Source organism: Aspergillus multicolor (genome assembly GCF_047715735.1).
Source record: "Aspergillus multicolor strain CBS 133.54 unplaced genomic scaffold BDW74scaffold_2, whole genome shotgun sequence".
NCBI classification, from domain to species: domain Eukaryota; kingdom Fungi; phylum Ascomycota; class Eurotiomycetes; order Eurotiales; family Aspergillaceae; genus Aspergillus; species Aspergillus multicolor.
Genome location: NW_027395953.1, coordinates 1,221,153 through 1,243,511, shown reverse-complemented (window position 1 = coordinate 1,243,511; position 22,359 = coordinate 1,221,153). Strand labels below are relative to the sequence as shown.

The 22,359-nt window shown below is 52.3% G+C and overlaps 10 protein-coding genes across 10 annotated transcripts; 7 read left to right on the top strand and 3 right to left on the bottom strand.

The window, feature by feature from the left end:
* The first annotated feature begins 925 nt into the window (after positions 1-925).
* Positions 926-2,264, top strand: cbpA (putative calcineurin binding protein). Its single transcript, XM_073732892.1, has one exon. The coding sequence runs from the start codon at positions 1,168-1,170 to the stop codon at positions 2,068-2,070; it is 903 nt and encodes a 300-aa protein (XP_073588760.1). The 5' UTR covers positions 926-1,167; the 3' UTR covers positions 2,071-2,264.
* Positions 2,265-4,922, bottom strand: BDW74DRAFT_47107 (arginyltransferase). The gene is made up of 11 exons (XM_073732891.1): positions 4,598-4,922; positions 4,214-4,258; positions 4,075-4,150; positions 3,963-4,025; positions 3,789-3,911; positions 3,577-3,738; positions 3,296-3,529; positions 3,148-3,245; positions 3,019-3,084; positions 2,670-2,959; positions 2,265-2,584 (listed from the first exon to the last, which is right to left on the bottom strand). Exons 1-11 carry the CDS (start codon positions 4,650-4,652, stop codon positions 2,459-2,461), a joined length of 1,338 nt encoding a protein of 445 aa, XP_073588759.1. The 5' UTR covers positions 4,653-4,922; the 3' UTR covers positions 2,265-2,458.
* A 1,980-nt stretch (positions 4,923-6,902) lies between these two features.
* On the top strand, positions 6,903-8,886 carry BDW74DRAFT_144278 (NUDIX hydrolase; the record flags this gene model as incomplete). Its single annotated transcript, XM_073723008.1, has 2 exons — positions 6,903-7,644; positions 7,752-8,886. Coding segments are annotated over exons 1-2 (472 nt in total), but the record flags the coding sequence as incomplete, so codon positions are not given.
* A 232-nt stretch (positions 8,887-9,118) lies between these two features.
* On the top strand, positions 9,119-10,726 carry BDW74DRAFT_144277 (DNA-directed RNA polymerase II core subunit RPB3). Its single transcript, XM_073723007.1, has 3 exons — positions 9,119-9,319; positions 9,405-9,973; positions 10,039-10,726. Exons 1-3 carry the CDS (start codon positions 9,266-9,268, stop codon positions 10,415-10,417), a joined length of 1,002 nt encoding a protein of 333 aa, XP_073588757.1. The 5' UTR covers positions 9,119-9,265; the 3' UTR covers positions 10,418-10,726.
* A 219-nt stretch (positions 10,727-10,945) lies between these two features.
* Positions 10,946-14,078, top strand: BDW74DRAFT_165282 (uncharacterized protein; the record flags this gene model as incomplete). The annotated part of the gene is made up of 5 exons (XM_073726400.1): positions 10,946-11,000; positions 11,133-12,466; positions 12,962-13,066; positions 13,226-13,324; positions 13,395-14,078. 5 exons carry the CDS (start codon positions 10,946-10,948, stop codon positions 14,076-14,078), a joined length of 2,277 nt encoding a protein of 758 aa, XP_073588756.1.
* A 90-nt stretch (positions 14,079-14,168) lies between these two features.
* Positions 14,169-14,645, top strand: BDW74DRAFT_47056 (uncharacterized protein). Its single transcript, XM_073732888.1, has one exon. The coding sequence runs from the start codon at positions 14,259-14,261 to the stop codon at positions 14,577-14,579; it is 321 nt and encodes a 106-aa protein (XP_073588755.1). The 5' UTR covers positions 14,169-14,258; the 3' UTR covers positions 14,580-14,645.
* A 30-nt stretch (positions 14,646-14,675) lies between these two features.
* BDW74DRAFT_144272 (cytochrome c oxidase subunit VIb) lies at positions 14,676-15,842 on the bottom strand. The gene is made up of 5 exons (XM_073723006.1): positions 15,528-15,842; positions 15,318-15,454; positions 15,183-15,264; positions 15,062-15,125; positions 14,676-15,000 (listed from the first exon to the last, which is right to left on the bottom strand). Exons 1-5 carry the CDS (start codon positions 15,564-15,566, stop codon positions 14,966-14,968), a joined length of 357 nt encoding a protein of 118 aa, XP_073588754.1. The 5' UTR covers positions 15,567-15,842; the 3' UTR covers positions 14,676-14,965.
* Positions 15,843-15,903: 61 nt separating this feature from the next.
* Positions 15,904-16,471, top strand: BDW74DRAFT_173501 (uncharacterized protein; the record flags this gene model as incomplete). Its single annotated transcript, XM_073727803.1, has 5 exons — positions 15,904-15,960; positions 16,038-16,053; positions 16,131-16,193; positions 16,253-16,265; positions 16,372-16,471. 5 exons carry the CDS (start codon positions 15,904-15,906, stop codon positions 16,469-16,471), a joined length of 249 nt encoding a protein of 82 aa, XP_073588753.1.
* Positions 16,472-16,735: 264 nt separating this feature from the next.
* BDW74DRAFT_173500 (RNA-binding protein) lies at positions 16,736-17,247 on the bottom strand (the record flags this gene model as incomplete). Its single annotated transcript, XM_073727802.1, has 2 exons — positions 16,736-16,876; positions 16,927-17,247. The coding sequence occupies 2 exons, from the start codon at positions 17,245-17,247 to the stop codon at positions 16,736-16,738; spliced, it is 462 nt and encodes a 153-aa protein (XP_073588752.1).
* A 245-nt stretch (positions 17,248-17,492) lies between these two features.
* sec31 (putative protein transport protein (SEC31)) lies at positions 17,493-21,902 on the top strand. Its single transcript, XM_073732885.1, has 7 exons — positions 17,493-17,860; positions 17,928-18,044; positions 18,093-18,198; positions 18,248-18,568; positions 18,620-21,380; positions 21,427-21,725; positions 21,782-21,902. The coding sequence occupies exons 1-7, from the start codon at positions 17,652-17,654 to the stop codon at positions 21,824-21,826; spliced, it is 3,858 nt and encodes a 1,285-aa protein (XP_073588751.1). The 5' UTR covers positions 17,493-17,651; the 3' UTR covers positions 21,827-21,902.
* The last annotated feature ends 457 nt before the right edge of the window (positions 21,903-22,359 follow it).

The following is a 22,359-nucleotide window of genomic DNA, read 5'->3' as shown; positions in this document are numbered from 1 at the left end:
GGCCGAGTGACGAGGTCTCAATTGGAGCTTTGCCTTGGGTATGATTCACGTTGTGTAGCAATGAGTGGAAAGGTTGGTGGTGGTGGAGTGGCGCCGAGAGAGGCATTGGCGATCCCGTGACCTGTAGAGACACCGTACTGGTGGCAACCGGCACTCATCAGACGGACTGCCGTCCGCATGCAGGGATGAAAAGTCTATAGAAGCTTGGCGATTAATAAGTCCAAGCTTAGCCACAAGGAATTAAGCAGCCTGATGAGTGATGCTAGTGAAGCTGGTAGCGTTGTCTCAACAATTCGATGGCAGGGCATCAGCCACACTTTGCGGATCGCCTACGCGCGTTTGCGCAGGCGGATGGATCTTGCGGAGCACGTCGTCAGCAAGGGTAGCTGTGAAGCTGTGTCAGGATTCGGATAGAGGCTTAGGAACATAAAATAGTATCCGTTATGATGCTGCCTATGCTATACGTGTACGGCTGCCGGCTTTGCGGCTGTCTGCGAATCTTATGCCGAGCATGTATACAGAAGCAGGCTGGGTAGAGTCAGCCAGCCAGCTAAGCAGCTAGGCATGCCGCATATGTCAATATCCAGCCAATATGTCTAAGACCTGAGAGAGGCGTTGGCTTCACTGCCATTATTTTTTGAGACACATGATTTATCCGATGATAGACCGCGGAGGGAAGTAATTGTTGAGTCTGGCTCTATAGAGTGGCAATCGGCAAACCCGTGGCGAAAGATACAGAGCGGCCAGACTGGATCTTCAGGAACCACATACGACGTGGAAAAGACCGTGGATCAACGAGGTAGAATCCAGAATCTACCACGGGCCAAGCAGAGAGGGCAGTGCAAGAGGTGGGAGATAATCCACCCGCGCGCGTGCTGCTGCGCCTCCGACGAACACGGAAGGACAGCGATCAATGAATCCGGATTCTACTTATAAGAAGCGTCCATTTAATTCATCTGGTTCAATTAATTAAATCTCCAATCTCCGGTCAAAGGCCTCTTATCCTAAAGCCACTTCTATCGCCTTTTGCTCGTGGCGACTACCACTATCTCCCTACTTAACCTTCTCCGCTCTCCATCTCCATCTCCATCTTCCTACAACCTCACCGCAACCTCATCTCCTAAACTACCTCTCTTCTATTCCAAAACCAACACAACCACAGTCACAATGACAGGCACACTATCTCCGCAATCAGCGCCCTCGTCGCCCTCCATCTCAGCGCGCCGCGCCTCGCGCTCCTCCACACACAAGCCCTCATTGTCAATCGACCTCTCCAACCTCCCAGCACTCACCCAACCCTCTCCGCCAACAAACACCATCCTAATCACGGACCTCAACGACCTCCACCTCTTCCAACCATCCGCCCTCGCCGCCATCCGCGAACTCATCGAATCCATCGCACCCCTGAACTCCTTCTCTCCGCTCCCCTCCTTCCGCCGCATCGTAGCCTCCTTCCAAAACGAAAACGACGCCATCCGCGTCCGCAAGCAACTCGACCGCGAAAGCCTGCTGAACCGCGCCGTCATGAAGATCTACTTCGGCGAGCCCACGCCACTCCTGGAAATCAACGAATCCGGCGGAATCAAGCACAAGCTCCTCGAGGCGCCGCAGGTTGATAAGCTCTTCTTTATCAGCCCGCCGCCGTCCCCGCCTCACGGGTGGGTGATGCGCACGGAGGATCCCCCGAACAAGGAGGTTCACGCCAGTGATCTTGCCCAGGCGCTCGCGAAGCTGCAGACGGAGGGTTCGGGGTCGACGGCCTTTGGCAATGTCTCCGCTACCGCTTCCGCGCCAGTCCAGCAGATGCAGACAGACCCGGATACGCCGATGTCTCTTTCGTCCGACAAGAGGCAAGGGAGCTGGCCCTTGTCTCAGCAGCGCAGCAGGAGCAGTACGCTGATCTACAACCCTGAGGAACACGGCGGCAGCCCCAATCTCCCTGCTGTCATGGTGGAAGATACGAGCGCCGATCCGGATGACATGGATATTGAGATGAGCCCGATTGATATGTCCATGAAGCAGACGCCGCCATTCAAGACTGCTCGGCCGCCTGTTGAGCTAATGGCATGAACGTTTTGCCTTAGCTGATTCGTTGCCTCTTTCCTTCATGCCTGGTAACTGCATCTTAGCGCTTGGGTTCGGAGTTTGCTTTTCATCTACATCGTGTTTGTGTATCGCTGTTTCTGGCTTCGGTTCCGTTCTATTTTCTCCTTCTTCTAATAGCTCATTGCGAGGCGTTTGGCTGTGAAGATTTATTGGCAAACCGGTCGATGGCGACGGAAATAATGTGCTGCATTTGTGACTGTTCAAATTAGTACTAGACATATTATGCATAAATCAATATTTGACTTAATATTCTAATATCATTACATATTCTATACGTTGGTGCAATATGATCTCTTTTATATGCTGGTCATAAAGATGATGCTGTATACCTGTGTGTATGGACAGCTTTGACTCAGTCAAACAACACCACCGCGCTATCCTTGACGACAGCAGGTCCCAAGGTGGCGGCCAGTTCGGCGACGATTCCTTTAATAGACTGCGGTTCGTCGATAGGCATCGTTTCCCACCCTACCAAGTCCTGTTCGCCTTCGTCAGCGCATGCACATATGGGATAAGCAGGCACTATTAACACAACAAGAAGGAATAGGATAAGGAATACTCACACTCATATGTACAAACGATCCATGAACGAGCAATAGCCAGCTCCCCAGGTTCAACTTCTTGACTTCGTCGATTGTAAGGACTCCCGGCATTTTCAACGCAAACAGAGAGACTTCTTCGTCATTGATCTCGGCTTCGGCTTCGGCTTCGGCCTCTGCGTCAGCGGCTTCGCTTGCTTCAGTTCTGGGTTCGCTGTTGCTGGCGCGGTCTCGCGAAAGAGAGATGTAAGGTCGGGTGTTGAGCTTTGTGGCTAGTTCGCCGTCAAGAGGGTCCCAGGTATGAGATTCGGGGTCTGTTGGCGTTAATTTCATACTAAATAGGGGTATACTGCGTGCGTTTGCAAGAACGCACCGAGAATGTATTGGGGTCGGAAAGTGCCCTTGTAACGCATCTTTTGGCATGAGTGGATGTAGTAACCTGATAGGCTTGTTAGCAAAGGGAATGGGCATTGAGTCCATTATTCGAGCGAGTATAGCTTACCCATATAGTAGTATTTATAGCCTTCTTCGATTGCAAGGGCTATCTCCCGCATCGCACTCAGTTTACCAATTTCCCAATGCTCATAGTCCGGGTCGTAGCTTTTATCGGTTAGCTGTTGATAGTTCGTTTTCGCATTGATGAAGCTCACAAGATGTAGACTGAGCTGACCCCAGTGGGCATCAGATCCAAGACAGCGACGGCGATTAGCTTCCCATCGAGCCGGTAGCACTGATGCCATGATCCTAGTCTGCGCTGCGCGTCTCGTTCATTGGGTTCGCTCCGCTTCAGTCCCGAACAGAGGAAACGCTTGAAATCTTTGGTTTGCCACTTGGAGAGATCCTCCTTGTGTACTTTAGTTTGGTACTTGCGGAATAGATCGAATCTGGATGTTGTAAGTATACGACTGGATGATTCAAGGGTCTCTCGTACTTCGCTTGGGAAACAGTGTCGCCTTCTATGTTGATTTCGAAACGATGCGCCGGTTCCAATGGCCTCTTCGTCTTCGGGTCAATCGGCCGCTTGACGTTGCTATATTCAACCTCGTGGATGGTATTCACAACATCAAAGGTGCTTTTGCGACGCTTCTTCTCGCTACCAAGCTTGTGAGCGTAAAGTACAAAGATTTGAGGGCGACTGCTCACTCTCTCGTTTTCGGGCAGAGGTACGCAGCTCTGCGAATGTACTCCGGACCCAGAACAAACTTGCTCCAGCGATTGATTGCCTTTTTTTGGTCTCTCCTTGGCTTGTAAGCCGATGCCTCCAGCCTGGATCAATCAGCATCTTCGGGAAAGACTGGCATGGCAGCAGACACGCACCTCATGGTGTAGTGAGGACAGCATGACCGCTGCAGGTTCTGCTTGTAGTACAGGGTGCCGGATCTAGACGAAGGTCAAAAGATTGCATGTTTGCCACGGGATGCTGCCTGACCTTCTCCATCCCCTGTTAACGAGCTCCTCATAGTGTCCTGGACGCACCGAGACGGAGCTAGCGTAGTAAGAAGCACCTACGAGGGGATGCGTTTTAGCAATCGAGTCCGCAGCTGTCAGGTGGGGCTACGGCGACTGACTTCCATTATCTGATTTACAGTATCCGCACGAGTTGCGTTGGTAACCTGATGTGATGAATTGGTCAGAGCGATGCGGGTGACGACGGTGATCACGGCGGATCCATCATCTTTGTCACGACGAGTAGTCAATGATTTGACAAGATGAGCTAGATTGGGCAGGGAGGCGAAGATAGAAACCAACGGATAGATCAAGAAGAAAACGACCAGGATAATCAGGCGTCGCGCAGTGTCAGAATGATCACTGACAGGATCATGGAGGGGCATGCCCCATACATCATGAAGCGCAGATGAAGCTGAGGCGATTGGGATAACAGCAGGAGGAAAGAAACAAGAACCAATGGCCATTGCACGGGGAAGGGCAGACTGTTGTGACTGGCTACTCACCGAGGGGTCGAAACAGCGACAACTGCCTTGCTCGTTCGGCGTCAACCTGCTCCATGGCGTGGTGGTTGCGTGAGGCTGTATGACGGAACGCGAGTTGCAGACTGGGGACTGGGGACAGTAGTATAATCCAGCGCTCGAGGCGGGAAAGATGAAAAGACCGCGTTGACGATGAGGGTTGATCGAGATGGAGAACAGCAGAAGTGGACGAGGCCGTGACGATGCGGTGGATGGCAGTTTAAAGTCCTCGACCCTCAGATTAGACTAGACTCGATGACTTGGTGCCGCTGTCTTGGACAGCCAGCACTGTTGATATAGTAGAAGTTAGAGAGTAACAGGTAATAAATGGCCGTTATCGCTTCACTTTTCCTAAAGTATATACGGAGTGCTACGGAGTACAATGATGCTTCTAGAAGACACTTGCCCGTCCCCTGTCGTTGTATGCATGACCGTTCCTTTCTGATCCAATCTACGCGTCGTCTACATATTCCTTCTTGCCACTGAAGCCCACGACGACCCCCAAGATTGACGATGCCAGCATTGACGTGCAGAATATATGGGGCAGCGTCTAACTATTGGCATCGCTATGTCCATCATTATTCCAGCGACTACTAACTGCGAACAGAGCACTAGTTTGGTGGTCTTTGGGCAATCCGTACCGTACTGTACTTACACAAACTGCCTGTGACAGAATTTTTCAAGGCACCGTCCCTTTGCTCCTCGCGGTCTACCAGCTCTGCTTCTTTAATTTATTTGGCGGGCTATATGTCGGGGATCTTTGTGCTCTTTGACCCGGACCCTGGGCTGATGATACATACCGTCGAGCTTTGACTTCCTAGGGGGAGATCTGTTAATCCAGCCGATCGCCTCCAGAAGTGATTCTCGCGTGAGCTAATCTATTCTTATCCTACCCTCGATGCGATGGGATTCATTTCCAGTTGAACCGCCTGCGTTACCAGGTACGAACCCATATCTTCCGGCGCATTTGCGGACCTCGTTCGGTTCCACAACAAGTGAGACTCCGAATGAATAATTATTCCACACACAAATGAAACGTGGATATCCGGTAACCCCAAGCGGTTTGGGGCTCAGCCATACCGACATCATTGGGTTAACCACAGCGAACCAGCACCGAATTCCCATCTATTCTCTTGTCCGAGGTTAGCTATGCCCGACAGTATTCCGAAATCATCTGGTACGCTGGGAATATAGGCCGTATTCATAAGCTGATCAAGGCGCGCAAGCGTTTGCTTTCCTGGATCTGGTCCACTGTCTGTATTGTACAGTAGGTTTCTACAAGGACCCTTCTTACTGCGTACCGACAATGCCAAGTCACAGACCGATTGCTGGGCTGTATCCGTAACCCTGTCAACGCGTGTCCTGCAGCAACGAAGCAGGAGCACAACTCCGAGGGTCGAGCTTCAAGTCACGAGTCACGACTCATGCTGCCAGGTATCAAACCTTAAATTCTCGAAAATCGCGGAGAAGCTGTCTCAACAAAGCATCCTCTTTTCTTTTTTCTGCAGGAGCTCCTCTGAAGTAATTTGGTTCCATGTCCGAGCGTACCCTGCATGCTCCATCTTACCAAAACCGATTCTCGGATCAGCTTTTCTCGGTGTCATCATTTGATGGCCGATCAACGCGGGGCAGAGGGCAAACCCAGAGCACACGATATTATTCAGGAAGAGAGCTTTCCGAATCCCGACTCAGCTGTCGCTTTCTTTTGTCTCAACGAGCGGACCGCGAATTATAACGCTACGTCAATATGGACTACCCTGTCCCATACTTCAAAACAAATCATGCAGGAAATGCTTGGGGCATGCTGCAGATGCTATAGGAAAATGTCCACGGCAACGAGGATAAGTGAACCATGGGGTCGATCAGAGCATTGGTATTGCTCAATCTATGCTGTCGCTAGCTGCAGACGGCTTGGGCTAGGGAAAGCAGGGGATGCGCATAAGATTAATTAGTGGCTCGAAAGTCGCAAAGGGCCTGGGGATGCTCCAGCCGCGATTGGGTCGGATCGCGACAACGCAGCAAAAGATCTGTAAACGTGCGAATCCAAGATCCCAGCTGTTTTTCGCCGTTGTTGTTAGTTGCTACTGTAAGTAGCGGACAGATGGACAGATGGACAGACTCCTGAGATGGACCATGGTCATGATGCTTTGTCTGCGTTCTGCGTATAAGATTCAGCACGTGATGTCATTAGAGGACTGACAGGAGATTGACAGCAAGTGTTAATTATAGAAGGAAGAAATCGCTCTCTGAAGCAAATGCCAAACCCACTAGAGAAGCTAGCATAATATCTTTTTCATCAAATCGGCAAACATGCTTGTTGAAATAATAGACATCATCCTGTATGACGGATACCGTATTACACATACCATACCGCACATAGGGACCGACTCCGAAGAGACCTGACTCCGGATCGCGCCGCCGCCCATTATCCCAAGCTGTCTCCGTCCTCTGGCCTCCCCTCCGTTCCTCTTCTCTTCTTCTATCCCCTCCCCTATTTCTATTCTATCTCCTCCAAGAACATGTCTACTTCCATCTCCAAGTCTTTTTCCAGGTTCCCGTCCGCCACGGGAGTGAACGGGTATACCTAGTTTTTCCCAAGTCGTTCCAGTCTTCCTCTTCCAAAAAAATTTCATTGCTTCTCGCCCGCCTTACTGTTCCTCACCAGGAGAAGAAAGAAACCCTGAACCCGCTGTCAGCCAGCTCCTATCCACCTCAGCTGGCCCCCTATTACTCCAGAACCCAGGAGTCTTGAAGCTTCCTTCTTTTGGAACCTCACTATACTATATATAGTGTCGTCATTCCTGTGAACATCACTTCTCTCTCCGTCTTTGCTTCGAAAATCCTCCATTCATTATATCTACCTTTGCGCGAAGTGCGGCAGAAGCTGTATATCTTCAACCACTTGATCCTTACGACATATAACTTTCTCTACGAGGTTCCTGTCAGTCGGAGTTCTGTATAATTTTCTCGCTGGTTCAACATGGTGGACCAGGTTCGTTCAATGGAGTCCCGCGTAGGACGAAAAAACCAACGTGAGTTGTCCATATTCCCCCGGGTTGTTGTTCCGACTTTGCACATGCGCCGTCCTTGTCTCCCTTATATACCGTCATAGAGCCGCGCTGACATGTCTGCTCCTTAGGGTACGGATCTAAAGGCGAACGGCTAGTGGCCGGCGTCGTCCCGTTATCAAAAGACAAGAGCCTGGTGATGATGATTCAGTCCGCTGGGCGAGGTGGTTGGGTACTACCGAAAGGTGGTTGGGAGACCGATGAAGCAAGTGCCCAACAAGCGGCTTGCAGGGAAGCCTGGGAAGAAGCCGGAGTAATATGCACCGTTCATCGCGATCTGGGGACGATAACGGACATGCGCCCATCAACAATGCTGACGTCCAACGCGCCGAGAGCGTCATACCAGTTCTTTGAGGTCACCGTGGATCGCGAGGAGGAACGGTGGCCTGAGATGCACAAGCGGAGGCGGCAGTGGGTAAATTATGCCCAGGCCGCCGCAGCTCTTGCGAGCCGCCCAGAGCTCCTAGAGGCGTTGAATCGAAGTTCCATGAAGAGATAGTCTGGCCCTACCTTTTCAATTAGGGCTGGACCTCGCATGGGCCTCTGGCCCTCCCTTTACGACTTGATATGATGCTCCATCTCAAAAGGATTCTTTGCATTACCTACCCCCACATCATATTTAATTTGCGACTTTTTCTTTTTCCTTCTTTCCCTTTTTAACTCTGGTCCGGTGTATTTTGGTGTTCGAGTGGTCCTATTGTCACAGCACAATAGGTTGGCGGCTTGATGGCCTTTTTTTTTTGCATGACATTGGATTGATGCGGTTAACTATAGATCGGCAATACCACGTCACCATAGAAGCTACGGGATGGTTGGCGGCATTGTTGCGGATTCTTGGAAAAGTTCTTGATGTCGCTCAATCTTGATTTTTGGGTCAGACTTTGGGATATTGGGATACACACGCGCTTCGCCCGAGGCCCCCAAGATTCGGCGGCATACTACTCGCTTGTCTGAGATGTTTCTCGTATTTGAGGATATGGCTCGCTGCTCGCTGATGAAGTAACAACTGTTTCATCGACTTATGGTCTGGTCTGGTCCGTATCCCTACTTAAGAAGGCTTTGCTTCTTCGGACTTTTGGATATTTCAATTCCCCTAGACATCTGGACTCGGAAGGGAAAACGAGATGAAATCTTCGTGAACCAGCTTAGATGAAGTGTAGTAACCCACCGATCAAGTAGGCTGTAGTCCGTACGAGGATAGATAAGACAGCAACTTATTCAGATTTTTAATGATAATACTTTGATACATGTTTCCTTCTTCCTTGAAGCCGCGAATACTGCGCAATTAAAATAGGCTAATGTTCTTATGGTACAAAAGTACAAATATTCTTTCTTGCTAGCCTAACCAGTCAACCCGTGGGCGATGATGCTAGTTACCTAATAGGGGAAAGCGTAGAATTTCTGAGGTTCATCCAGATCCATCAGACTTCCAACATCCAAAGCACAGCATCACCGCCTACTCTCTTTCATCTCAGTCAACCTACCCACGCAGTGTAACAACTCACCCCTCGTATACTCTCTGATCGTCTTTGGCTCTGGCTTATCACCCCTCTTGTTTATACAGAGGCCCAGCCTCATCACCAACATGGATTATGAAATGGACATCGAGCCCACCGGGCCCCAGGTCACAGTGCGCGAGGTGAGCACCGAACCTTACGTCTCCCCTATGCGTCTGATCTCTGCAATGAATCTCAAGGACCTAAGCTTACGCAATTCTACGACAGGCCGAGCCCTACCGCGTAGACTTCAAACTGAGCTCCGTCGACCTCGCATTCGCCAACTCCCTCCGCCGCGTTATGCTCGCCGAAATCCCAACAATGGCCATTGATATCATCGAAGTCGAAAAGAACTCGTCTGTCCTCCCCGATGAAATGCTTGCGCACAGACTTGGTTTAATCCCGCTGGACTCGAAGAACTGCGACCAGGATGTCGAGTACACGCGCGACTGTGAGTGCGAGGACCACTGCGCCCGGTGTAGTGTTACGCTCTCACTTCATGCGCGCTGCACGAGCGACGAGATCATGCGTGTTTATGCGCGGGACTTGGTCATTGCTGGGGAGCGCGCGAACGAGTGGGTTGGAAACCCGGTTATCACAGACCCGGAGGGAAATGGCCCGCTTATTTGCAAGTTGAGACGGGGGCAGGAGCTTAAGATGACTTGTATCGCGAAGAAGGGGATTGCCAAGGAGCACTCGAAGTGGGCGCCTACGGCGGCGATCGGGTTCGAGTATGATCCGCATAATAACCTCAGGCATGTGGATTACTGGTATGAGGAGGATCCGATCAAGGAATGGTACGTCGCCCTTCTACCTGCTGTGCTGACCCTGGATCTGTTGGCTGCCTGCTAACGCTATGCAGGCCCGTATCCCAAAATGCTGCTTGGGAACACGCAGCTCCTGCAGACCAGCCGTTTGACTATGATGCTCAACCTAACAACTTCTACATTGACGTTGAAAGCATTGGAAACCTCGACCCGGATATGATTATTCAGCAGGGAATCATCGTTTTGCAGCGCAAACTCGCCTCCGCCATCTCTGCTCTCTCTGGCAATGCTGATCAGAACGGCATGGCGGACGAAGATATGATGGGTATTCAAAGCCCAGACGCCTATGAGCCTCGCGAGGACGGCAGCTACACAGCCTATGCTAATGGCGGAAACGCAAGTGCTTGGGGTGGTGCTAATGCCACGACGCCTTACGGTGCTACTCCGTACGGCGGCGGCGGTTATGGGTTCTAATCTTCGAAGGCTCATCTTCATTTCATTTGTCTTTGCCGGACATTATTGGAAGGGCGTTGATTAACGCAAAAACCTACTTTGGCAAATTGATTTAGCATGGGACGGAGTTGGCGGTCTGAAGGGTTCATTTGCAGCTCTGGCGCGGTGTCTTCTCATTTCATTTCATCTTAACTACTGACTATCTACCGACTAAGTATCAGCAGGCTTCTCCTTCTTGTATTATTCTCTTTTGACTTGTTCATGAGGTTACTAGACTAGGATACGTAGCGAAATGACTCAAATAGACACACACCTTATGGGTGAGAAGGATTCTTCTCCGGCTCAAATGCAGCACATATAAGCCTACGGCTGACTCTTAGAATATACAAAATACAGCAACTCGCTGTCTAGTTGTCCTCTGTTGATGAGCGCACTTCGATATACTTCCTGCCGGCGGGTAGTTGATCCGTACCGAGGGAATATTTGTTTCGCATCAAGCCATCAACCGACATCTCCGTACCTTGCACGCCTCAATTGACGCCGGAAGACATGCGTTTGTTCGCTACGAGCAGGGCCTTGCGCCTTGAAAGCGGAAGGTGGTCAAGTGTCTCAGCCCGAAGCAGCATCCGCCTCCCACTGTCCCGTCTTCCAGATGCTCGTTCTCTCGGCCATAGAGAGTGGAGCTCTACAGCTATACGGAAGACACAGGATACACCGAACAAGCCCGAATCCACAGCACAAAGTCCTTCAGCTTTCCCGAAAAATCTGACAGTAGAAGGCAAATCCTACCCGACTGATGATTGGACGAACACCCCCGATATAATCCTTTCGCACGTCGACCGCCGCCTGTACCTCGATGAGAACCACCCGCTCGCAATCACGCGCAAGCTCATTGAGAGCCAATTCTCCGGGCCCATCTACGGCAACTACTCTGAAAAGAATCCTATTGTGACGACCGCCCAGAACTTTGATGTCCTCGGTTTCCCCGCGGACCATCCTGGTCGGAGTCGCACGGATACATACTACCTGAACAACAAGACAGTTCTACGGACGCATACGAGCGCTCACCAGCAGGCATACTTCCAAAAGATCAACCGCAATGAGGCGACGCGTCCGGAGGAGGTTGGGTACACCGTCGTCGCGGATGTCTACCGCAGAGATGCGATTGACCGCAGCCACTACCCTGTGTTCCACCAGATGGAGGGTGCTATGCTGTGGAAGCGCCCTACGGAAAAACCACTCGAGCACGCAAGTCAGACCGCCGCCGCGATTATGGAGGATGTCAGTAGGATTCCGGCCCATGACGTACCTGTTGAGGACCCCAACCCTACCATCCATGAGCAGCGCAACCCTCTCCAGATCGAGTTCCATAGCGAGAAGGAAGTCGAAGCCATTGCCGCACACCTCAAAAGATCGCTAGAGAGAATGGTTATTAAGGTCTTCACCGAGGCGCAAAAGGCTGCTGCGGCGTCGGAGGGTGTTGAAACAGAGCCTCTGAAGGTCCGATGGGTCGAGGCATATTTCCCCTTTACAAGTCCATCGTGGGAGCTGGAGGTGTTCTGGCAGGGTGACTGGCTCGAGATCTTGGGCTGTGGAGTGGTCAAGCAGGAGCTCTTGAACAACTCCGACGTGTCAAATCGCGTAGGATGGGCGTTTGGCCTGGGCCTGGAGCGCATCGCCATGCTTCTCTTCAACATACCCGACATCCGGCTGTTCTGGTCGAAAGACGAGCGGTTCCTCTCGCAATTCAAGGCTGGACAGATCACGCGCTTCCAGCCGTTCTCCAAGTACCCGGCTTGCTACAAGGATGTTGCGTTCTGGCTTCCTTCTGCGGCTGTCAGCGGCGGAAGCGCAGCTGGCGGCGCGGTGCCGGTCCATGAGAATGATATTATGGAGATTGTGCGCGGCGTAGGTGGTGACCTTGTTGAGGATGTGAAGATGATCGACGAGTTCACCCACCCCAAGACTAGCCGCAAGAGCTTGTGCTATCGGATCAACTACCGCAGCCTGGAGCGCACGTTGACAAACGAGGAGACCAACGATCTCCACGAAGAAGTACGTCAGAAGCTTGTCAGCCAACTGGGTGTTGAACTGCGATAGGTTTCCCACAAATCTATTTACCTCTGTATATATGTGTATAATATCGAACGAACTGTACAAAACCCCATCTCGGTTACTAATACGCTTTGGCTGGGCTGCTTGTCGCCGTTGGATAAATAACATCGCCGCAGCACAAGTAACCGACAGCAGCATTGCCATCGTCATAGCGAACCAGCCCATAAACTTCCAGAACCAGAGGAACCATATAACCGGCGCTCTACCGAAGAATTCCGCATCGCCGCCTCGCCGCCTCGCCGCAGGTGGAGTCTGCTGGCAAGCATAAACCGAGACGCTGATTGGCGGACCCCGCTGACGTCTCCGAGGCGGCAGAGTCTCGGAGCCTTGATCTATCTCCGTCCTGCACCTTAAAATTCTCAGCATTCTCCAACATTCTCTCCACTCCAACTCCACGATCCTTGCGCGCATGTCAACGTGCTGTTGTTGATCATGGCAAGTACCGCGAAGTTGGAGATCTCACATCCCCCGCAGCAGCAGCAGGTCGCCAAACCTGTCAAGAAGGTGCATTATCCCTTCTGGTTTGGTGGCTCTGCGTCATGCTTTGCGGCTGCGGTTACGCATCCGCTGGATCTTGGTGAGTTTTCTTTTTATGCCCCAGAACTTTACGCTGGTTTGTCGTGGGGACTGCTGCTAACATGTGGAATTCTAGTCAAGGTATACATCTCACTCTTTGTCGCATCATGCTTCGGGAACTAAGACTTGGATGTATAGGTCCGTCTACAGACACGGGCTCCTGGCGCGCCCTCGACGATGGTGGGCACATTCGCACATATCCTGCGGAATAATGGATTTTTTGGTTTATATAATGGCGTATGTTATCACTTGAAAAGAAAACCGTTAAAAAAAACTTCTGCGCTCACATCTATTTCTTTCGTCATAGCTCTCGGCAGCTCTTTTGCGCCAACTCACATATTCCACCACTCGCTTTGGAATCTACGAGGAACTCAAGTCTCGATTCACCTCGCCATCGGCACCGCCTAGCTTCTTCACCCTTCTTGGAATGGCGTGCACCTCCGGTATCCTCGGAGGTATCGCAGGAAACCCAGCCGACGTTCTAAACGTGCGTATGCAATCCGATGCCGCGCTTCCGCCCGCTCAACGGCGCAACTACCGCCATGCCTTTCACGGTCTCGTCCAGATGACCCGCACTGAAGGCTTCTCCAGTCTCTTCCGCGGCGTGTGGCCCAACTCCACACGCGCCGTCCTCATGACATCTTCCCAGCTTGTATCCTACGACCTCTTCAAGCGCGTATGCCTTGAGAAGTTCGACATGAAGGACAATGTCGGTACACACTTCACCGCGTCTTTTGCTGCAGGATTCGTTGCGACGACGGTGTGCAGCCCCGTCGACGTGATCAAGACGAGGGTCATGAGCGCTTCTCCCACCGAGACCCGCAACCACAACATTGTTGGTCTTTTACGCGAGATTACTCGCAAGGAGGGCTTCGCTTGGGCTTTCCGTGGCTGGGTGCCCAGCTTCATTCGCCTGGGCCCGCACACGATCGCGACATTTATTTTCCTGGAGGAGCACAAGAAGCTCTACCGTTACCTGAAGGGTATCTAAATCTGCCATTGACATATACTAAGGCCATATAGACGCCCGATTTGGTGCGCCACGTGCGCAGCTGAGGGCGACAAGATACTCTGATATTTCGAGTATTTTCGATCTTCTTACCATTTGGATTCACTACCTCATACGACACGATGTTTGACTTTCCCGCTTGGATACGTTTGTGCACATAGCATGCATAGAATATGGCTGCTTTTACCGCCGTTTGCGGATACCCTTAGCCATGTCCTTCACCTCCAGGCCCGTGATAACGGCGGTGCCTGGGCCACACGAGATACCCTCTCCATACCTACCCTGCCTCTTATCCTTTTGACGAACTTACTCAGCGCAGATAGATCTTGCATGCAATCATTTGCGCGAGTCGCCCGACAGCGCAGAATGCGCTGGTTGCATTTTCTAGTCTTCTTAGAAAGGCGGCGCTTTAGTTTTGTCATTTCTTGGTTTTTCAGTTTGGTGTATATATGGTGGTTTGTTGAGTTAGCTTTACTTGCTTGATAGATGAGCATAGATCAGATTAGACAGTGTTAGTCAGTCAAATAAAAAAGAGCTATTTTAGTAAAACCATTTTTATACAATGTTCAAGCACAGTGACCTCGATACTGCTATCATTTCTTCGGGTTTTCCGAGGCTACCCCGAGAGTATCATACGATGTTTATCTCAGGGCTACGATGACGACAAGCCAAGGCAAAGAGCTTGAGACATATTGCGCATAATTCCAAAAGCTACGGCCATTCTATATACAACCCTAGGAGACCAGGAAAGCAAGGAGACTGAAGCTTATATCATAATCCTCACGGATCGGGTTAGAGTACATGTTGACATAGGAACAGCCATTCAAGGTTTAAATCACCGCTGGAATTCTAGTACAATCTGGTCTTATTTACCGGTCCAGGCGGGCGGGGAAGTTACCGGCCTCTGTTATGGTTATCAATACATGTTCTGTTTGTGATATTGTGGAGAGTAAGGGTTGACGTACCGCGCTGCTCGTCCCATCGGTCAGTCCAGGGCTTGGGGCAGAGGGAGCGGAAGGCAAGGTAGAACTGCGATAGCTGTTAGAGGAGGTTCCCTGTGGAATTTGGATGTGTTGCGGGTTTTACCTGGCGGCATGGGCGGAAGTCTTCACCCTTGGCGGTGATGCACTTGTGGTAGTCGACGTAGTTTTGCCAGCAGTGCTTGGTTCTGGTATGCTGTTAACAAACTGATCGCGAGGAATAATTGGGTGCGAAACGTACTGGTTCTGCTGAGGGAAACGAGCGTCGTAACCTAGTGTGATGGGAACGCAATTGTCAGCTCCAGGTACCCCGGATACACGGCGGAAATCACTGAGAAGCGATTCAATGGGTCCGAATATCTGCGAAGAACATACCAGCTAGGAAACAGTTAGTAATTAAATCTTATCGAAGCGCAATTGAGCAAATTGAGCTCGGGATTTAGAAACTCACCAGTGACGAACTTGAAGGGCTTGGTCTCCATGGGCTCATCGGGATCGGCTTCAGGAATGGCACCCATTTTGGCGGTAGTGGTTCAATCAACGAAGCGAAGCTTGACTGAAGGGATTGGAGGGGGGATGTGGAGGGAGGGAGAGTCGTTGGCAGAGGAGGTGGTGGTGAGAGCGAGGGTGGAACGACCCGTGAAGTCCCATGCCGGGAGCGACCGCCTAGGTAAACGAGCCAGTCAGACGCCGAGATTTCCAACCCAGCACCTGCACCCGAAGCCGTCAAGTCGAGCTCCGTCACCACATCCGATTCTCGATCTCGACCTCATCCCACCCCAGTGCTGTTGTGTCTCGTACAGTTCCATCACCACTCTTCCGTCACCATGTACCCCTCCCCCATTCTGAGGATGCAGCCTACTCGGCCCTCTTTCGCTACTCCTGTGCGTATTTCTCTCGTCCTATCCCTGGTTGCATGATGTGAAAAAAAGGCTTGGCGGTTGCTAACTGGACATAACAGAAGGAAGGCCAGAGCGGTATGAGTCCCCATGGGGATCGCAATTGACGATTGCGATATGGGTATATTGGTGCAGCTGGACTAACGCCTTGCTAGCTCACACCATCTCTCAGCGTCTGCGTACTCTGAAGCGTATCCCTCCGGAGTTGCTCCCTCTCGGTATGTCATTGTTATCTACCATGCTTCGCGCCATTGAGTGTTGTGCTAATCATCTACAGGTGTCGTTCTCGGGTATGTTATTCTCTAATATATGGAGCCTATTACTTCACATGAAGACCCTCCGATCCCGTCACATCTGCTCGGTGTCGTCCCTTATCTCACTGACACCTTAATGCAGTGTCGCCGTTGGAGCTGCCATCTACTCCAGCACCAAGAAGCTCATGACCGACAAGACCCTCCGTCTTACCCCCAACCGTCCCGAGGACCGTGAGCACTAAAATGTACAATCACATTTTTGATTCCATGCAGTGGTCGATCTGAGCTTTCCTGTTCTTTTTGTGTGTCGATATGTATTATCCACGAGCAAGTTGATGTCACGAGAGGCGGCGGAGGGTTATATTCCGAGAATTCCCAGGCTCGGGGTTGGAGCGCCTGTATATAGTACGGCTTGAACAGAGGGTTGTGATGGGTAATATTACGCAATATTACTGTCGTATGGCTAGCCTCGGCTTTTTCCCATGTCGTAGCTGTAATCCTCAAACTCATTCAGGCTTCGGCCCCGCAACGTCTAACTCTTCCAACCGGCGCATTGGGTCTTGCGAAGGCTCGCCATCTTCCATGCTCGGCTCTCCGGCCGCCAGCTTATCTTCTTCGCTCACGGCGTATTTGGACAAGTAGCCCTCCTGTTCGCAGTAAGAATCACATTCAATCTGTAGGTTACGCGCAGACGTACCTGTTCCCAGATCGCCGTCTTGCTTCCGAGGCCTTCATTGGCATCTCTTTGCGGTTTTGCGGGGGCAACCTTTATTGCACGTCCGTATAGCTCGCTTCCGTCCATGTTGTCAATCGCTTCTTTCGCATCTTCAGGTAGATCAAACTCCACATATCCAAAGCCTCGATGATTGTCATTAGAGTTGGGCAGGTCGGGTTTCGGCAGCGTAATATCAACGACCTCTCCGAAAGGTACAAACGCCTCGGCCAGGGTTTGAACGGACACGGCTTGGTCGAGCCCGCCGACGTAGACCGTGCACTTCAAACGGGTTTTCTCGCTCATCGTGACTCTGGCTTGGGTGTTTGATCCGCGTATATAAGCGTCGCGGTGGAGCTCTTCTTGACTTCCAATCCCAAAGCCGAGCGGGCATTCTGATACCAATCACGTGCCAGTCTCTGTCTGGGCGTTTGGCGAGCTCCAAATCGGGCTTAGGCTGAAATTGGGCCCCCCGGAGGACACTTGGCTTGGATGAGCGGGAGCCAGACTGCACTACTGAGCCCCAGAACGACTCGACCGCTTCTCTACGTCCATGCCCCCCTCGTTTCTCGATTAGAGGGGAGAATCCTTGTTGGATAACTTGTTAGCTCACTCTACATACCGTTCCGTGTTATACTTCTGAGCATTCCGCGTGCACGACCTTCCACTCCCTATCTATACCCCCACACCAGCAGACACCTACTCTCAGTATGGTGCGTCTGAGGGAGATTCCCCGGACGGCCACCTTCGCCTGGTCCCCTGGGGCTGCATCGCCATTGATCGCTACCGGAACGCGGGCTGGCGCTGTTGATGCTGATTTTTCAAATGAGACATGTCTTGAGCTTTGGGATCTGGCCTTGAGCAATCAGGATGCTAGTGCGGAGCTGCAGCCAGTAGCTAAGATTGACACCGACTCGGGGTACGTTTGTGGATTATAGCTGCGGCTACCTTCTTGCAACTTTGAATACTAATTGGTGTTTGTTTAGCTTCAATGACCTCGCCTGGACTGATTCCGACGATAACTCGCGGGGAATAATTGCTGGTGGTCTCGAGAGCGGTTCCCTCGATTTATGGGACGCTGACAAGCTGCTGAGTAGTGCAAGGTTCGTGGCCGGTGAATTTCATGATAATAGCAATGCTGATGGGACAAGTGATGCGAGGTTATCGAGGAGCTCGAAACACTCCGGGGCCATCAAGGCCTTGCAGTTCAACCCTAGACACTCGAGCTTACTAGCTACAGGAGGTGCTAAGGGCGAGGTTAGTCTTAAGGATATCGGTCAGCTTTGTCGGTACTAACGCTGCATAGCTATACATTTCCGACCTCAACGATCTCGAGAACCCTTACCGACTCGGAAGCACCACCGCCCGCGCCGACGATATCGAATGTTTGGACTGGAACAAGAAGGTGGCACATATCCTTGTCACCGGTAGCAGTGCAGGGTTTGTTACCGTGTGGGATGTCAAGACAAGAAAAGAGAGTTTGACACTCAACAACTTGGGTCGGAAAGCTGTCAGTGCTGTTGCTTGGGATCCTGAGAAGCCTACCAAGCTCGTTACAGCGACACCGCTCGAATCAGAGCCGATCATTAATGTTTGGGATCTCAGAAACTCCCATGCGCCGGAGCGGGTAGGTGACGCAATTCTTCGGCACAATGTCTTCAATTCTAACAGGAAATAGACACTCCGCGGACACGAGGCCGGTGTCTTGTCGCTCTCTTGGTGTGCCCAAGACCCGGATCTGCTTCTGTCTTCCGGCAAAGACAACCGCACAATTTGCTGGAACCCTCAGACTGGTGTTTCCTACGGTGAATTCCCTGTCGTCACGAACTGGACCTTCCAAACCCGATGGAACCCTCGCAACCCTAACTTCTTCGCCACCGCTTCGTTTGACGGCCGGATCTCGATTCAGACTATCCAGAACACCAGCACGGAAACCGCCAAGGCCGTCGCCGATCAAAATCAGGCCCTTGATGGAGAGGACTTCTTTGCCAAGGCTCAAAGTCAGCCTCAGGTCTCGAGCTTTTCGTTGCCAAAGGCCCCTAAGTGGCTCGAGCGACCTGCCAGCGTAGCCTTTGGTTTCGGTGGCCGGGTGGTTTCAGTCAACCTTCTTGAGAAGGGTGGGCGTGCCTCCAAGATCAAGATCACTCCTTTCGAAGTCGATGAGGCGGTTGGAAAGTCCACAGAGACCTTTGAAACCGCGCTCAAGGAGGGTGACCTCAAGAGCATCTGCGAGAACAGGGTTTCTAGCGCTGCTACTGAGGAAGAAAAGGCCGACTGGAAGGTGATTGAGGCTTTGCTCTCTGGTAACCCCAGGAAGAGTCTGGTGGAGTATCTCGGCTTCAATGACCAGGCAGACGACGTTTCCGAGGGATTGGCCAAGCTTGGTTTGACTAAGGAGGATGAAACGAATGGCGAGTCGTCCCCTAAGGAGTCCCGCGGGCCGGGAGCCAAGAAGCACAAGCGCCTACAATCGATGTTCGACGCTAGCCCTGATGACAACTTCCTGTCTGACCTTGCCGCTTCCAAGGGAGCGAAGACCAACAACCCCTTTCAGATCTTCAATGGTGAGGAGTCCGAGGCCGATAAGAACATTACTCGGGCCTTGCTTTTGGGCGATTTTGAGAAAGCCCTTGACCACGCTCTCAAAGAGGACCGCATGTCGGATGCGTTCATGATCGCCATCGTTGGTGGTCAAAAGTGTATTCAAAAGGCACAGGAGCACTACTTCTCCAAGCAGACAGAGAGCCCTAACTACGTGCGCCTGCTTGCTTCAGTCGTTGGCAAGAACCTCTGGGATGTTGTTTACAATGCCGAGCTCTCCAACTGGAAGGAGATCATGGTAGCTCTTTGCACATTCGCGGAAGAGAAGGACTTTGCCGATCTCTGTGATGCCCTTGGTGACCGCCTTGAGGAGCAGATCCGAAACACTGGCGATAAGGCCGCTCGCAAGGATGCCTCTTTCTGCTACCTCGCCGGTTCGAAGTTGGAGAAGGTGGTTTCTATCTGGATTGAGGAACAGCGTGAGAGTGAGCAGACGGCTATCGAGACGGCTACCGACGATTCCAGTTTCTCTATCCACGTTCGTGCCCTCCAGTCACTGATTGAGAAGGTGACAATCTTCCGTCAAGTCACCAAGTTCGAGGACACGGAGCGTACCAAGGAGGCCGACTGGAAGCTCGGTGTGCTTTACGACAAGTACATTGAGTATGCTGATGTAGTCGCGACCCATGGACGTCTGCAAGTCGCGCAGAAGTACCTTGACCTGGTCCCGGAGAAGCACCCCGAAGCCGAGATCGCTAGGAACCGCATCAAGCTAGCGACGAGACAGCCTACTTCTACTACCAGGGCTCAGCCCGCCGCTGCTACCGCCAGGGCCACTCCCAACAAGCCCCTCCCCCAGCCGTCTGCGTACCAACCCGCGACAACTTTCTCTGCCGGGGCCCGAGCTGCCACCCCGACCTCCTACACTCCTCCTGCCCCCGCCACAAATCCCTACGCTCCTGCTGCTCCAGCTGCGACAAACACATATGCTCCTCCTGCCGCCCCCTCAAATCCTTATGCACCTCCCACCGCCGCTGCCAATCCTTACGCGCCATCGGCTGCGGCTCCTTCACAACCCACAAACCCCTATGCGCCAGCGGCTGGTAGCTACGCGCCCTCTGCAGGATATCAGCCCCGCCAACAATCTTTCGGTGCTCCTCCTCCGTCAGTAGGCGGCATTCCCCCTCCACCGCGCGCTTCCAGCCAGTCTCCTGCGACCATCACTACATACACCACCGCTAAGAATCTGCCCGCATGGAATGACTTGCCGGAGGGCTTTGCCAAGCAGCCTGTGTCGCGCAGGGGAACTCCTGCGTCTGGTGCGCCTATCGCCTCGCCGTTCCCCAACCAATCTTCTCCCGTCACGCAGGGTCCTCCTCCTGTAGGTGCTGGTCCCCAGAGGGCGCCGTCAGTCCCGCCTCCTCCCAAGGGCGTTGCTCCGCCTCCCCGCATGACTTCCCCGCTATCAGCAAGTCAAGTCCCGCCGAACTCGCTCTCCGCCGCTCCACCCCCACCCGCGAACCCCTACGCTGCTCTGCCTACATCGCCCCCAGTTGGCACTATGGCGCCACCAGCATCAATCCCTCGTGGGCCATCTCCTTACAACGCGCCGCCGACAATTCCCCCACCCACCAATCGGTATGCGCCGAGCCCGGCGGCTCAGGCGGCCAGCCCACAACTCCAGACGCGAGCTCCTGTTCCTCCCCCTCCGCAGGCAGCTGCTTCTCCCTACGCCCCTCCACCACCCGCACAGCCTCTGGCAGCCAACCCGTACGCTCCCAGCACACCGCCCCCCATGCAGCCGCCTGTGCAGCAAGCGCCGCCGCCTCAGGCTGTGGGATCTCGACCAGGCACAGCCTCTTCTATGAAGAAGGCTACCCCTGCGCCTCCCAAATATCGTAAGTCCACCACTTCCTTCTTAGGTCAAGTTTCTAACCTTGATAGCTCCCGGTGACCGCTCGCACATTCCCGCCGACGCACAGCCTATCTTTGAGATCCTCTCCGAAGACATGCAGCGCGTCAAGGCCCGCGCTCCCTCATCCTTCAAGGCACAAGTTGACGACGCCGAGAAGAGATTGAACTTCCTCTTCGACCATCTCAACAACGAAGACCTTCTCAAGCCCAACACCATCCAGGACATGGTGCAGCTCGCCCGCGCCATCCAAGCCCGCGACTACGAAACCGCTCGCACCATACACATTGATATCATGACGAACCGTAACGATGAATGCGGTAACTGGATGGTACGTCATTCCCCTGTTACTCTTCCTATATGCATTTTCTAACTGTATGTCCTCAGGTTGGTGTAAAGCGTCTCATCAGCATGAGTAAAGTGACCCCATAGATTAGTAGAGTATACCACTGGCAAATACCCATGTACAAAGGGAGCCCGCGATCGGTGGGATGACTGTCCGGGAATTTTAGTTTCTTATATGTTTACTTCAACTGTCAATGTTATATTGATGTTTTGTTTTTCGTCCCATTTATCTAGCACGCTTATAGGTATGAATGGAGGTAGGAAGCTTGTAAAGGGTGATGGGAAATTGTTTGTACGTAGGGGCTTGGCCATTGACTTGAGCAGGAAGTTGAGGCTTCCAAGGTCAACACCAAAGCCCGGGCAAAAGTACTTGGACAACACCACGCCCTCTTCTCACGGAAACTCCCATTGTTCAACTTCCAGGCGTCCCGAAGTCCATTAGTGCCAATAACTGCTCCTATTTCAGAAGCCCACATTGATCGACCTTGTGCAAAGGGAACAGGGGCAAAGCAGGCCACAGCAAGAGCTCTGCCATGTCCTTAGCTGCATATGCCAGTCGGCCGGAAAGCAAGTCAGTATGCTAGCCTCTTGATCACAGCCGAATATACCGACATGCAGTA

Bases quoted from the DNA above. Each gene is read 5' to 3' on its own strand.
- cbpA (XM_073732892.1), top strand. From the start codon at position 1,168: ATGACAGGCACACTATCTCCGCAATCAGCGCCCTCGTCGCCCTCCATC.
- BDW74DRAFT_47107 (XM_073732891.1), bottom strand. From the start codon at position 4,652: ATGGAGCAGGTTGACGCCGAACGAGCAAGGCAGTTGTCGCTGTTTCGA. The intron at 4,151-4,213 runs GTCAGTCGCCGT...ATCCCCTCGTAG, and splicing joins CTGTAAATCAGATAATGGAA to GTGCTTCTTACTACGCTAGC. The intron at 3,739-3,788 runs GTGAGCAGTCGC...CAAGCTTGGTAG, and splicing joins CTCTGCCCGAAAACGAGAGA to CGAGAAGAAGCGTCGCAAAA.
- BDW74DRAFT_144277 (XM_073723007.1), top strand. From the start codon at position 9,266: ATGGATTATGAAATGGACATCGAGCCCACCGGGCCCCAGGTCACAGTG. The intron at 9,320-9,404 runs GTGAGCACCGAA...ATTCTACGACAG, and splicing joins CCCAGGTCACAGTGCGCGAG to GCCGAGCCCTACCGCGTAGA. The intron at 9,974-10,038 runs GTACGTCGCCCT...AACGCTATGCAG, and splicing joins GAGGATCCGATCAAGGAATG to GCCCGTATCCCAAAATGCTG.
- BDW74DRAFT_47056 (XM_073732888.1), top strand. From the start codon at position 14,259: ATGCATAGAATATGGCTGCTTTTACCGCCGTTTGCGGATACCCTTAGC.
- BDW74DRAFT_144272 (XM_073723006.1), bottom strand. From the start codon at position 15,566: ATGAGCCCATGGAGACCAAGCCCTTCAAGTTCGTCACTG. The intron at 15,126-15,182 runs GTAAAACCCGCA...CAGCTATCGCAG, and splicing joins ACTTCCGCCCATGCCGCCAG to TTCTACCTTGCCTTCCGCTC. The intron at 15,001-15,061 runs GTACGTCAACCC...TAACCATAACAG, and splicing joins CCGATGGGACGAGCAGCGCG to AGGCCGGTAACTTCCCCGCC.
- sec31 (XM_073732885.1), top strand. From the start codon at position 17,652: ATGGTGCGTCTGAGGGAGATTCCCCGGACGGCCACCTTCGCCTGGTCC. The intron at 17,861-17,927 runs GTACGTTTGTGG...GTGTTTGTTTAG, and splicing joins AAGATTGACACCGACTCGGG to CTTCAATGACCTCGCCTGGA. The intron at 18,199-18,247 runs GTTAGTCTTAAG...AACGCTGCATAG, and splicing joins CAGGAGGTGCTAAGGGCGAG to CTATACATTTCCGACCTCAA.